Genomic DNA, 11271 nt, shown 5'->3' on the forward strand with positions numbered 1-11271 from the left:
CCTACACATTTGTCAAATTTTAATCTTAATCTTGAAAGTTGAAATATGTGGTTAAGTTTCAACTTATATTTTAAATTTAATATCTTGGATAGGAATATTGATTTCTAAATTCTTTAAGTTGTTTATTCTTTTTCATTTCTACTCAATATTTATAATACAGTGTACTTAGTACACAGTTAAAGAACTTATTTTATTATAATAAAAAGACAAATAATTTAACAAATTTCATTTGTTCACTTTGCAAACTTAACCTAACCAATATGATGTATTGAATATAGTATTACCACAACTGTCTTCTTATATGTATTATTATATTGTTCCGAACAATTATAAATATTCCTAAATTATTTAATTTGGCTTCTGTTAAAAATTAAAACACATTTACAATAAAAATTTTTTAAGAAATAATATTCGTTCAACATAATATATTTACAGATAAATTGCATTAGAATAATAATTATGTATTATTAATCCCACGAAGCTACTGGGAAAATAGTTTTTAATTCTGCTGTATCTGTATCTTTTTTTGTCTTTAAAGTTTGCGCATAGCTTGGAGTACTTAAACTATTATTTTTTAAATCCACATCAGTGATGCTTGATACAGCTGAAGAGTCAGCATCTAAAAAAAAAATATATAAACATACAACTTAGAGCAATATTATTATTATTATTTATTTATTTATTATTATTTTTTTAATATGTAGAAAGATATCAAAAAAAGAAATAGTTTTTATATTTAAATATTAAGCACCAATAAAATATATAACTTAAACGTATAATCATTTTCTAAGACTTTTAGTATAACTTGTAATTCTTATTAATACTTATTTCATTTGGCATTTTAAATAGAAATTATAAAAAAAAAAATGTATCAGCATTTTAAGCACATTATATAGTATACATTTTTTTAAAGTTGAAAAATAATCCATCAAAATTAATAAATAAAAGTAACTTTTACATAATCAAATTTTTAATGATTTCTATACAACTTATGTGGCAACTTTAACTAATTGTTGAAAACAAAGAATTCCAAAATTAGTTCTAAGTTTATAATTTAAATTATAAATAGAACAATCAAAAATTAAATTAATAAAAATATAATAACCTACCTTTAATAAGATTTCTCAAATTTACAAAAAAAATTCTATTGAATGTTATTTGTATTAAATTTTAAATCAAATAAAATATATTTATGAAAACTTTATCAACTAATATGTTAAATTGTTGAAGACAAGAATATATAAAATAAATTATACAAGTTAAATTTAATAAACTGGTTATAAGTTTATAAGTTATAACTAATAGATTTTACCTAATTCAGTAGATTCATCTCCTTCTAATATTGGACTTATAGTTCCTCCTTTTGAAACTCTTCGTCTAAGTATTAAAGAAAAAATTAATAACAATAATGTATATTAACTATTAAACTAAACAAATGACAATTAATTACCCTCTTGAAATACGTGGTACTTTTTCTGGTGTATGACCATCATGATCATCAGATGAATCCTCAGCAATTGATGAATCAACATTATCTTTAGGAGGTGATGACGAACAATTGCTAATTTTTCTTTTTGTTGTAGTTGATACATTAGTAGCATATGTATCTTTGTAGTAAACAGACCAAGGTAACAATATAATGTTTTTGTGAAGAGCTTGTAATTTTGGCAAAATTTTATTCATTGCTTTTGCTTGAGTTCCATCTCTCAACGCCACCCAAGCAGATGTATCATTAATATATTTGATAAATACATTAGCTATAAAAATTTAGTAAAACATTATCATGTAATATATAAGTATTATTTTATGTTTTTTAAAAAATTGTGTTGCTTACTAAATGGACTAAATATGTTTGTGATATCAATAGTTTTCCATTCTGCTGGGAATGTAATATGATAAACATGACTTCTTTGAAGTTGAGCTAGAAAATAAAATAATTAATGAGTTTTTATGCAAATCTTTGAGTCACATATTATTTCTATCCTCAGTTTTGATTGTCCATAGTAAATAGTTGAAAATAATTATAATTTTATTTTTTAAATGTACTAGTTTGTAAAATAAGATAGGCTCCTACTCCACAAGTAACTATTACATCCCTAGTAAAATATAATTTACTGTGTCTTAGTAATTTAAGATAGTTATTCTATAATTAAAAAAAAAAAAGTTTCAATTTAAAATCATAATTGTTAGACAATGATTTATTTTTTTGTGAAAGTCGAGGTATTCATCGAATAACCATTTTTAGTAGAAGCATTTAAAATGCTATTGTGATGAAAGTAATGCTAACACAGTACCCCCCCCTCCAAAAAAAAAAAATTAAAATAAAGTAAAAACATTTAAAAATAATTAAAACTTACGTTCAGGACCATTTAAGTTTAAACATGGATCTTCATTATACCGAATCATATAGAGTCTATAATTTAATAATACAATGACAAACATGATAAAATAAAAAAATAAATATTAAATTATATAAAATTAAAAATATTTACTAACTTATTTTCAAACTGCTTAAGATAATCAGAATCAGAAGAAATATGTTCTTTGATACCTTTCACTTTACCTGAAATCAAATATAATAATTAAAAACAATGAGTTGATTAAGTAGTTATTTATAGTTTTTAATTAGTACAATGTATTATCTTGGTAAAAGAGATAGCTAGGATCTGAAGAAAAGTTTTTCTATTCAGTTACAATATTTAAGTTATGATCTTCTCATACAAAATTAATGATAAATACTATACTAATCAAAAATAATAATAATAATAATAATAATAAAAGTTTATTTTATTTTATTATTTAAAATGTATAGTTATTTGTTTAATTTTTATATACAGCTGATAAAATATGATTACAAATAATACCCATGTTAGTAGGTACTAGGTACATAAAAGTATCGAAGTGTAAAGATAAATAAAAAACTAGGCATCAGGTCAAAAGCAAAAAAAGAAAATAAGGTATATTAAGAGAACACTATACCCAAACATGCAATGAGAGGAACAATGTGCTACAATAGAAAATTTCACAAGATTATTTTTTGGTCTTATTCAAAAAGATGCCATGCTTGCACGTGTAGTCTCTGTCTTACAAACTTTAAATATATCAAATATGAGTTTAGCAAAACCAATTTTGTATTTTATACAGACAGGTGTCTGTTCAGTCAATGTGGTGATGAGTGTATGAGAGTATGCTTGGCAGCGTGATCACTGCATGATAGGTGACAATAATAATAATAAAACAGAATATACCCAATTTGGTACATATTAGTTGTACTTGAATTTTGGTATTTTAAGATAACCTATTAATTAATGATTTTTAAAACAAGTTATGAACATTTTAAAATCACAATATTTCTCATGTTTATACATTTATAATCAATAAAATATTCAATATTGTGAAACCCTACACAAAACCAAAATAATGTTTTTATTCTATTATTAAAGTTAAAAATATAAAATTGTTTCTGTTGAATACAAATTTACTAAGTTAAATATGTAAGACAGAGATTGTGTATAATGTAAAATAAGAGCACAGTATCTTTTGTTTATATTACACACTACTGTTATATGTTATAAATTGTTGTACAAACTCACCATATAAGTTGCAGAGATTGACAAAAACAGTACTGGTTAAATATGCATCAAAACCAGCATCGTGCAACTTAGATACATCATCAGAGTAACCAACTTCAGGTACCTCTGGTTCTATAACACAAACAAGTTTTTTTAAAAAATCACTTCAAATAAAGAAAGATATAAATGAATTACCCATATCTGTATAATTTGGACATTGCTCTGCTAGTGACTTTTTTAAATCATTCAATACTGTTGATCCGAAGAATGGCTTAAGTGGTTCCGTACCACTTATATACTTTGTATCCAAAAAGCTTAGCACAAATTAATCTTACACAATGTTTTTAATTTGGAATAATTATATTATTGAATAAGATATGACATACCGATATGATATTGTTTTAACCATAGCTTGAAATTCACTATAGCTAAATGGCAATGGTAAACAAAACTGGTGAATCATATGACAAACATCTAATGTCATATTGTGTCCAACAACTGGTTTATTCTTGAAACAAAAATATGTCTAATTAGTAAATTAAAATATTTACTATTTATTGTATACAAAATGTACAGAAGCTATGATTTTCTTTAAAACTGCTGAAAAACCGACAGCTTTTTCTAATTCAATCTGTTCCCGTTCCATTCTTTCTTGTGCCATTAACAGTCTTGTTCTTCCCTTGAAAGCTACCATCACGTTACCAATATCTTCCACTGTTCTCGACTGTAAACTTACTTTGGTATCTGAATACCTTTTATAAACTTCCTAAAAAAAATGGGCAAAATTAAAATATGTGTTAAGAAGGACAGTTAAAAATAATTGATTTAATACCAAAGTAAAAACACCTTAGGCGCAACTAGAGCTCTATTTCTGGGTAGGCTAAATTGATATCAGCAACCCGTGGGGGCTTTACTCCTACACTGCTAGTATTGATAACATATAAAACTGAGTGGGCTTAGCCCACCCGTGCCCCCCCCCCTATGAAAAACACACTGTAAATTGAATAATAAATACATAAAGTTTATGAAGTTAAAAAGATATATCAATAAGTAGTATGATAACTACTAACTACATATGAGCTAGTGAACATTATGTTTATCAGTATATTTTCTAAGTATTAAATATATTTTTTTATCTTACTAATTAATAATCCTTTTTTTCAATAAATAAATATAATTATCTAACTAAACTCTCAGAGCTAATCATACATGCAAAATGAACTGTCAAATACAATCAAAAACCCTACATATAATATAGCTGTTGTATTACGTCAACAATTATATAATTTATAACATTTTTTGTCTATGCTCGGGGATGTGTGAGATACTACCAAATTTTATCAGCCAAACAGTTTTATCTTATTGCATAGTCTATTGTCACTAACAATGGCTAATTGCATAAGTTTTATCTCAAATTAACTATTGAGTAGGTATTTAAATATAATTGTATAGCCTAAATAAGTAATTATTATAAATTAATAAATTATCCACTAACTAACCTGATAGATAAGTTTACGAACAAAAGAATTGGTTTTTTCTGCTATAATGACTTCAGAACTTGTTTCACTTTCTAAAAGTTCCTTTACTTTTTCACTGTTAAAAAATATATTATTAAATTAATATAAGTAATATAATGTTTAAAAATGATATCCATAATTTAAATTATACTGGTTTGTAAACTTGACTTGCTATTTTTTTGTTGCATAATCGAATTATATTTCAAGATTTTCAATTACATACAAGTCTGTATCTTATTTATTATTTAACTATAAAATATTAAGAAAATATTTACCAAGCAGTTTCTATTTCTGCTTTATGATTATCTGGTATAGGTATGCAGTCAGAGACTTTTGATGGTGTCTGAGCCTGTGAACAATTTTGCTTATATCGATTAAGCAGTTCATTTTGTAATACCTGTTCATCGGGCACAGTAAGGAAAGGAATGCCTAAAATAATAAAAAAAAACTATTATTTAATCAAACAAAATATCATAAAACTATTGTAAATTACCATGTTTAAACAGTTTATTAAAGTCAAAATTGTGGTTGCTTAGAAATTCCATGCTGGAAGACTGACAGAGAAATCGGCAATCTGGAGCATATCGACTCATGGGCTTTGGAAAGGTATAAAAATTATAAGCCCTGTATGTAAACCTAATGTAAACAAATAAGGAGTTATATAAAATCTCGATCAAATTTTTTTAATCTTCTGGCGATATTGTACTTTTTCTTTTCGGCATTATATTTGACAGCACACAAACCAAATTGAACCATCAAAAAGTCCATACAATTACTTCTGAGTTTTTGGTAATACTGAGCTGCCGTATCGAATATGCTGACCATAGTACCATTGTGAAGACCGGTAAATTCTCCGTCAATCGCAATGAAATCACATTCGGCAATGGCCCGTTCGATTTCCGGCAACAACTGATAGAAGTCTAAACAAATACACGATTAACACGATTGAACAGGCCATACGGCCATAAGCTATACTCACTCTCGTTGACCACATCCATTTTCGGCGCACAGTTTGAACGTGTGAGACGTGAAATCAATTCAGGTGTTTGTACTAATCAGTGGATCATTTATGACGAAAAACAAAAATATTTAAAAACGACGACGGTAAAAAAAAATTGTTCACAGATTACAATAAATAACAATAGTGTTGTACAACGCCGAGGAAAAATTATCGAATGTAATTAAATATCGAATAACGTCCGATATATATTTTGTCCTCGTAAATGCGTAGACTAAATACGTGAAATAACGAAATAAATGTCAAATAATAATTTGTACAACATTAGTCTATATTTTGAAAGAGCAGCACACAGTTGTTAGTACCGCACTATAATATAATTGGCTGTGTTGGTACTTTGATAGGTACTAATCCGTGATTAGTAATCACAATAAATGTTTGCCGTTGCATGTTAGGCAACTTTCATCAACGCTTAATTGCACGTTATCTGTAAAATATTTGTATTATTTTCTATACTTTACTGGTTTAGCCGTTCAGTTACTGCACGTGGTCAACGGTTGTGGCTAATTGTGATAGCGATTAGCGCCGATTTTGTATTTTTGTTTTTGTCGTCAAACGTTGTCGCTTAGCAACCGCAATCTCGGAGAACCCAGTTCACGATTCAAAAAACTAAAGCAACATTAAAAACCAAAAACGCTCGTTATGACGATATTCGGCGCTCTAAACGTTTACTTTTGAACATCGTTCTATGTTTCCAAGTGGGCTTTGTGGACTAAGGACTTGTGTAGATACCGTCTCTATATATTTTTTTTTATAGCAGTGACGATGGAACAACAAATTGACGCCGTGGACGCAAAGTTGCACGAAGGTACCCACGACTTGCCTCTATTAAAAATCATTACCTGCTTGTACAATACATTTCGATGCTATACAAATCAAGGGAGGAAAGGCCACGAAAAAAAACTAATTTATCCATAAAAATTAATTACATTAAGTTATGTTAAGTATATTATAAATTTTAGAGCTATTGATTCATACATTATTTTTAAAAGTTCAGTAATAGTAAATAAAAAAGTACTAGTTGTAGTAGATGACTAGTGAATAGTTAATTTATAATAAAAGAAAACAATATAAACATAAAAACAGATCATCTTGATACCAGCTAAATACATTTAATAAAAAGAATTGTAAATAGTGCTATCTCCTAAATTAAATATTGGTTCCCTTTTTATTATTTTATTTTTTCATTTTTTCTTTTATTTTTATAATTTTCATGCCATAATCTATTAATAAAACAAATGTAGCTATTAATATTATTACTATTTGTTGATTATTATCATTATTATTTATTCTCAGTTGTTAAACAATCTCTAAAAGATGGCCCCAATTGGAACAACTTTGTATCAACTGTAGAAACCGAAATAAAGAAAATCTTGGAAAATAAACGTGTGATTAATATAGCAAAAAATAAACCTGTACAATCTGAAACAACTGAATTGATTAATAAGCTCATATTTGAATACATGGATTGGATGGGATATCAACTCACAAACACAATGTTTAAGAAAGGTATACGATTAAAATAAAAGAAAAATTATTAATTCAGATGGTTATATTCAATTAATATTTATTTTACTATTTCAAGAATTGGGAACCGAGTTAAAGGCAAATGGTTATCGTAAGCAGATGACTTCATTATTAAGTCTTGAAGACACTGATGAAACATTAAAACTGTAAGTATTAAAACTTATATACCAACTTCACAAAAAAAAAGCTCTATGCTTAAAGGAGAGTTGCAAACATGTATCTTGTATATTTATAACTATAAGTGTAAATTTGAATTATTTGCTAAATAAATTATTATTATTATCTATTGGCCATTACAATATTACATTGGTAATATAACTATTGGTCATTGGGCATTATTTCAGATTATATTAATAATAATATAATATATTATAATATGTTCACTAATTGTAATTTTATTGGTTTCAGGCCTCTTTTAACAGTGTTGATTACAATGTTTAAGAATAAAGATGGAAACAACCAAGAACCCTTAGACAATTGAGGAAAAACCTATTTATTGTTATAAATTATACCTTGTATTGTATAAAACTTATTAGGAATATCTGTAATTAATTGTAATAATCCTTATTTTTACAATACAGTTTAATATAATGAATAATATTTAACAACCACTGGGTTGTAACTAATATAAATTTATATATTATATGAAAAAAAAATTAAATGTTTTTTTATTAATAAATGACAATTCCAACCTGCAACCCGAGTCGCCATAGCGATTTAAGTGTGATCAATAGTACGTCCCTGAGCTGGTATAGGACTACAGACCGTGTTAAATCATCCCTCCGGCGAAAACCGTGAATATATAATATCGTAACGTCGCCCACCTTTAAACTATATTGATAAATTTTGTTCGACGATAAAGTATAATATCGTCATTCGTTGATACAATGTCGGGTAAAACGTGTCAAAGTTTTGAAGAGAAAACCAAAAACTACCGCGGAAACGAGATAGTGACGGTCAAGTTCCTCACGGACGCTAACGAAACGCTGACGCAAGCGTTTGACCTTAACACGGACATCGGTGCACTCAGGTCGCACCTGCGCCGGACGTTAAACGTGGACCAGAACCTGCCGATCATTGTCGAGCGCGAAGAAGTGGGCGGAGAAGTGTCGAGTAGACCTTGTGACGAGCAGACGCTCGAGGAGCTCGGGGCGACGTCGTTGGGCATTTTCGAACTGCGCTTGAGAGGCGACGGCGTACGGCTTCCCAAGCCACCCGCGTACTACTTGCCAGCGGTGGACGTCATCACAGTGGACGTGAACCGCAAGAGACTAGTGGTGGAAATCGAACGGTGTGGCCCGGCGGACGGCCATCATAAACGGTGGCTGGGCGGGTACCGGGACAAGCGGACCGGCAAGACGTACCACCACGCGACCGCGCAGACCGATCCCTGCAGGCCTGTGGTCAGCGACGTGAACGTCGTTCACCGGGTGGACGGCCGGACGCAGACTTGCATGGACAGGGCGGTGGGTCGGCCGACGAGCCGAACGACGTGGACGCAGACCGATCACGACGAGTTTTGCAGCGGCGGTTTCGTGTACATGATGGACGGAAAACAGGTGAAACCGGGACGTTACCACAGTTATGAATCGTGGTTACGGGAAGATCACGTCCTGAATAGCGTGCTCAAGATACAGCGGGCGTTCAGGAGGACTTTGGCAGCGCGCAAGAGACGGCGTCTGGTGGCTGCAGCCGAAGCGGAGAAGGACGACGAACAGCGACGACTGCTGCTGCGGCAGAGGCAGTCGCGCAGCACGACGTCGGGACCCGACAGCGGTGCGGTGGTGACATCGGCTCTGGAATCTAAGCAGCAACACTTCTATTCGCTGTACACGATGATCGGAAAGTGGTGGAAGAAAGAGCGGCAGCGGATCAAGGAGATCGAGGCGGAGAAGTCTAGGAAGGCGGCGCAGATGAACCTGCTCAAGAAGGAGATCAAATTCCTGTTGGAGATGGAGAAACAGCGGTCAGAGCTCAAGTACGAGCTGACCAAGCACGACGACGTGACGTTCCTGAACAAGACGTCCAAACCGAAGATGTTCAAGAACAGAGCGGGCAAACTGCTTACTGTGGACACGGTGGGTAACCAGAAGGCCCGTGCGCTAAAAGAGATCTACGCGAAAATCGTGATCCCGCACGAGGGCGTGAACCGGGCCGAGGCACTAGACGAGCTGTACACCGCGGTGTCCGGGTCGTGTTACAAGTACAAGGAGCACTTGCTGGCCGCCGTGGCCGTGGAAAAGGGCCTGGCCGCAATGGGCGCGGACGCGGCCAGCCTGCGGTCGGCGCGGTCCCGGGTCGAGCAGATGTTTCGTCACTACATCCGGCAGCCGGACGTGAATCCGGAAGCGGACTCGTACTACCGGCCCACCGAAAAGCGGCTGCTCAACGTATACACGTGCATCCGGTGCAAACGCAACTTGGCGGCCACCGACTTTTCGCTGGAGAGCCGCGTGAACCGGACCAACGTGTGCGCCAGTTGCGAGTGGACCGAACAGGTGGGACACAAGCGCATCGACATGGCGCCGTACCGACGGATGCTGAAAGCGCTCCGGCACGACGAGATGCAAATGGCCGCGTACGGATCTGAATGTTTCCTGATGCAGCCCACCGAGGTGTACCGGCTGGTGTCCATCGTGTGGCGCGAGAAGTCGGCGGTCGGCGAGTCGGGCCAGCTCAACGGGCTCCGACTGGTCCGGTGGCGCCGTCACGAGCCCTGGTCGCCGTGGAACTGCGTGCTGCTTACCAAGGCAGAGGCGGAGTCCCACTGCCGGCTGGACGGCGACCCGGCCGACTGTTACGACGAGCAGTTCGTCCGGTCCGTCACCAACAAACACCTTATGGCCCGACTTCAGTTCAGCAACCTGGTGCAGGCAGTCGACCACCGAACCGCCAACAGAATGAAACCACTGTCGAAACATTGGAAAACCGTCGCCGATCGTTTTAACATCAAGATGCGTAAATAGACGAGTAGGTAGGTAAGTATCGGTCGCATTGTGCTGCTGGACGAGTCTGTGCCGTTGAGGTTGAATCATATAAGTATATTTGGAACTTTTGGAATTTGACCGCGGCAAACTCCGTGATGTAGGTTTAGGGACCAGACGTTCTATCCAAGTACACAGTTGTACGAATAGGAGCTACTCAGCTGGCAGCTCATGATCATTATTAATTATTAAGGAAGTATTATATTGATATAGGTAATAGGTACATAAAATATAAATAGGCTTTGATCAAAATCGATTTTGCATAAAACTATTTTTGTTTGTTTAGTTGATGAGAAACGATATTTCTAAGCTAATTGCGTAGGTGTAAGATGGAGAGATGGGTTTATAGGGATCAGGGTTACCTATCAAGAACTTGAAGGTTTGTGCGTGTTGGAGTAATTGAGTGCAACGGCATCGTGTATTTTGTGATAGCAGTGGACACACATCGGACAGCAGTAGGCTAATGCAGTGGTTCCTAATTAGCATTGAGCCACGGACCCCTAGCTAAAACTTAAATAGGACGGGGGACCCCTCTTATTTGTGATTACTTACTTTTCAATTTTATTTAATTATATCATTAATTGTCGACCTTTTTCGCGATAATCGAGTTTATCTATCCATCTATTTATTAATAATAACTGTGATTTCACACC

The 11271-nt window shown here is 33.4% G+C and overlaps 3 protein-coding genes across 4 annotated transcripts; 2 read left to right on the forward strand and 1 right to left on the reverse strand.

The window, feature by feature from the left end:
• Positions 1-380: 380 nt before the first annotated feature.
• On the reverse strand, positions 381-6430 carry LOC113549521 (poly(A)-specific ribonuclease PARN-like). Its single transcript, XM_026950866.1, has 15 exons — positions 6069-6430; positions 5796-6009; positions 5583-5725; positions 5365-5518; positions 5072-5165; positions 4147-4338; positions 3959-4080; positions 3768-3886; positions 3594-3704; positions 2497-2563; positions 2358-2413; positions 1835-1921; positions 1451-1757; positions 1313-1377; positions 381-619 (listed from the first exon to the last, which is right to left on the reverse strand). Exons 1-15 carry the CDS (start codon positions 6085-6087, stop codon positions 468-470), a joined length of 1902 nt encoding a protein of 633 aa, XP_026806667.1. The 5' UTR covers positions 6088-6430; the 3' UTR covers positions 381-467.
• Positions 6431-6641: 211 nt separating this feature from the next.
• On the forward strand, positions 6642-8234 carry LOC113549522. Of its 2 annotated transcripts, none has more exons than XM_026950869.1 (5): positions 6642-6805; positions 6868-6915; positions 7404-7616; positions 7693-7780; positions 8043-8234. In XM_026950869.1, exons 1-5 carry the CDS (start codon positions 6796-6798, stop codon positions 8113-8115), a joined length of 432 nt encoding a protein of 143 aa, XP_026806670.1. In that variant the 5' UTR covers positions 6642-6795; the 3' UTR covers positions 8116-8234. The 2 variants fall into 2 exon arrangements, with proteins under 2 accessions (XP_026806670.1, XP_026806669.1); XM_026950868.1 differs by having other exon boundaries at positions 6643-6805; positions 6865-6915; positions 8043-8233.
• A 287-nt stretch (positions 8235-8521) lies between these two features.
• Positions 8522-10809, forward strand: LOC113549724 (IQ and ubiquitin-like domain-containing protein). Its single transcript, XM_026951170.1, has one exon. It carries the CDS (start codon positions 8522-8524, stop codon positions 10598-10600), a length of 2079 nt encoding a protein of 692 aa, XP_026806971.1. The 3' UTR covers positions 10601-10809.
• The last annotated feature ends 462 nt before the right edge of the window (positions 10810-11271 follow it).

Source organism: Rhopalosiphum maidis, chromosome 4, assembly GCF_003676215.2.
Source record: "Rhopalosiphum maidis isolate BTI-1 chromosome 4, ASM367621v3, whole genome shotgun sequence".
NCBI lineage: Eukaryota > Metazoa > Arthropoda > Insecta > Hemiptera > Aphididae > Rhopalosiphum > Rhopalosiphum maidis.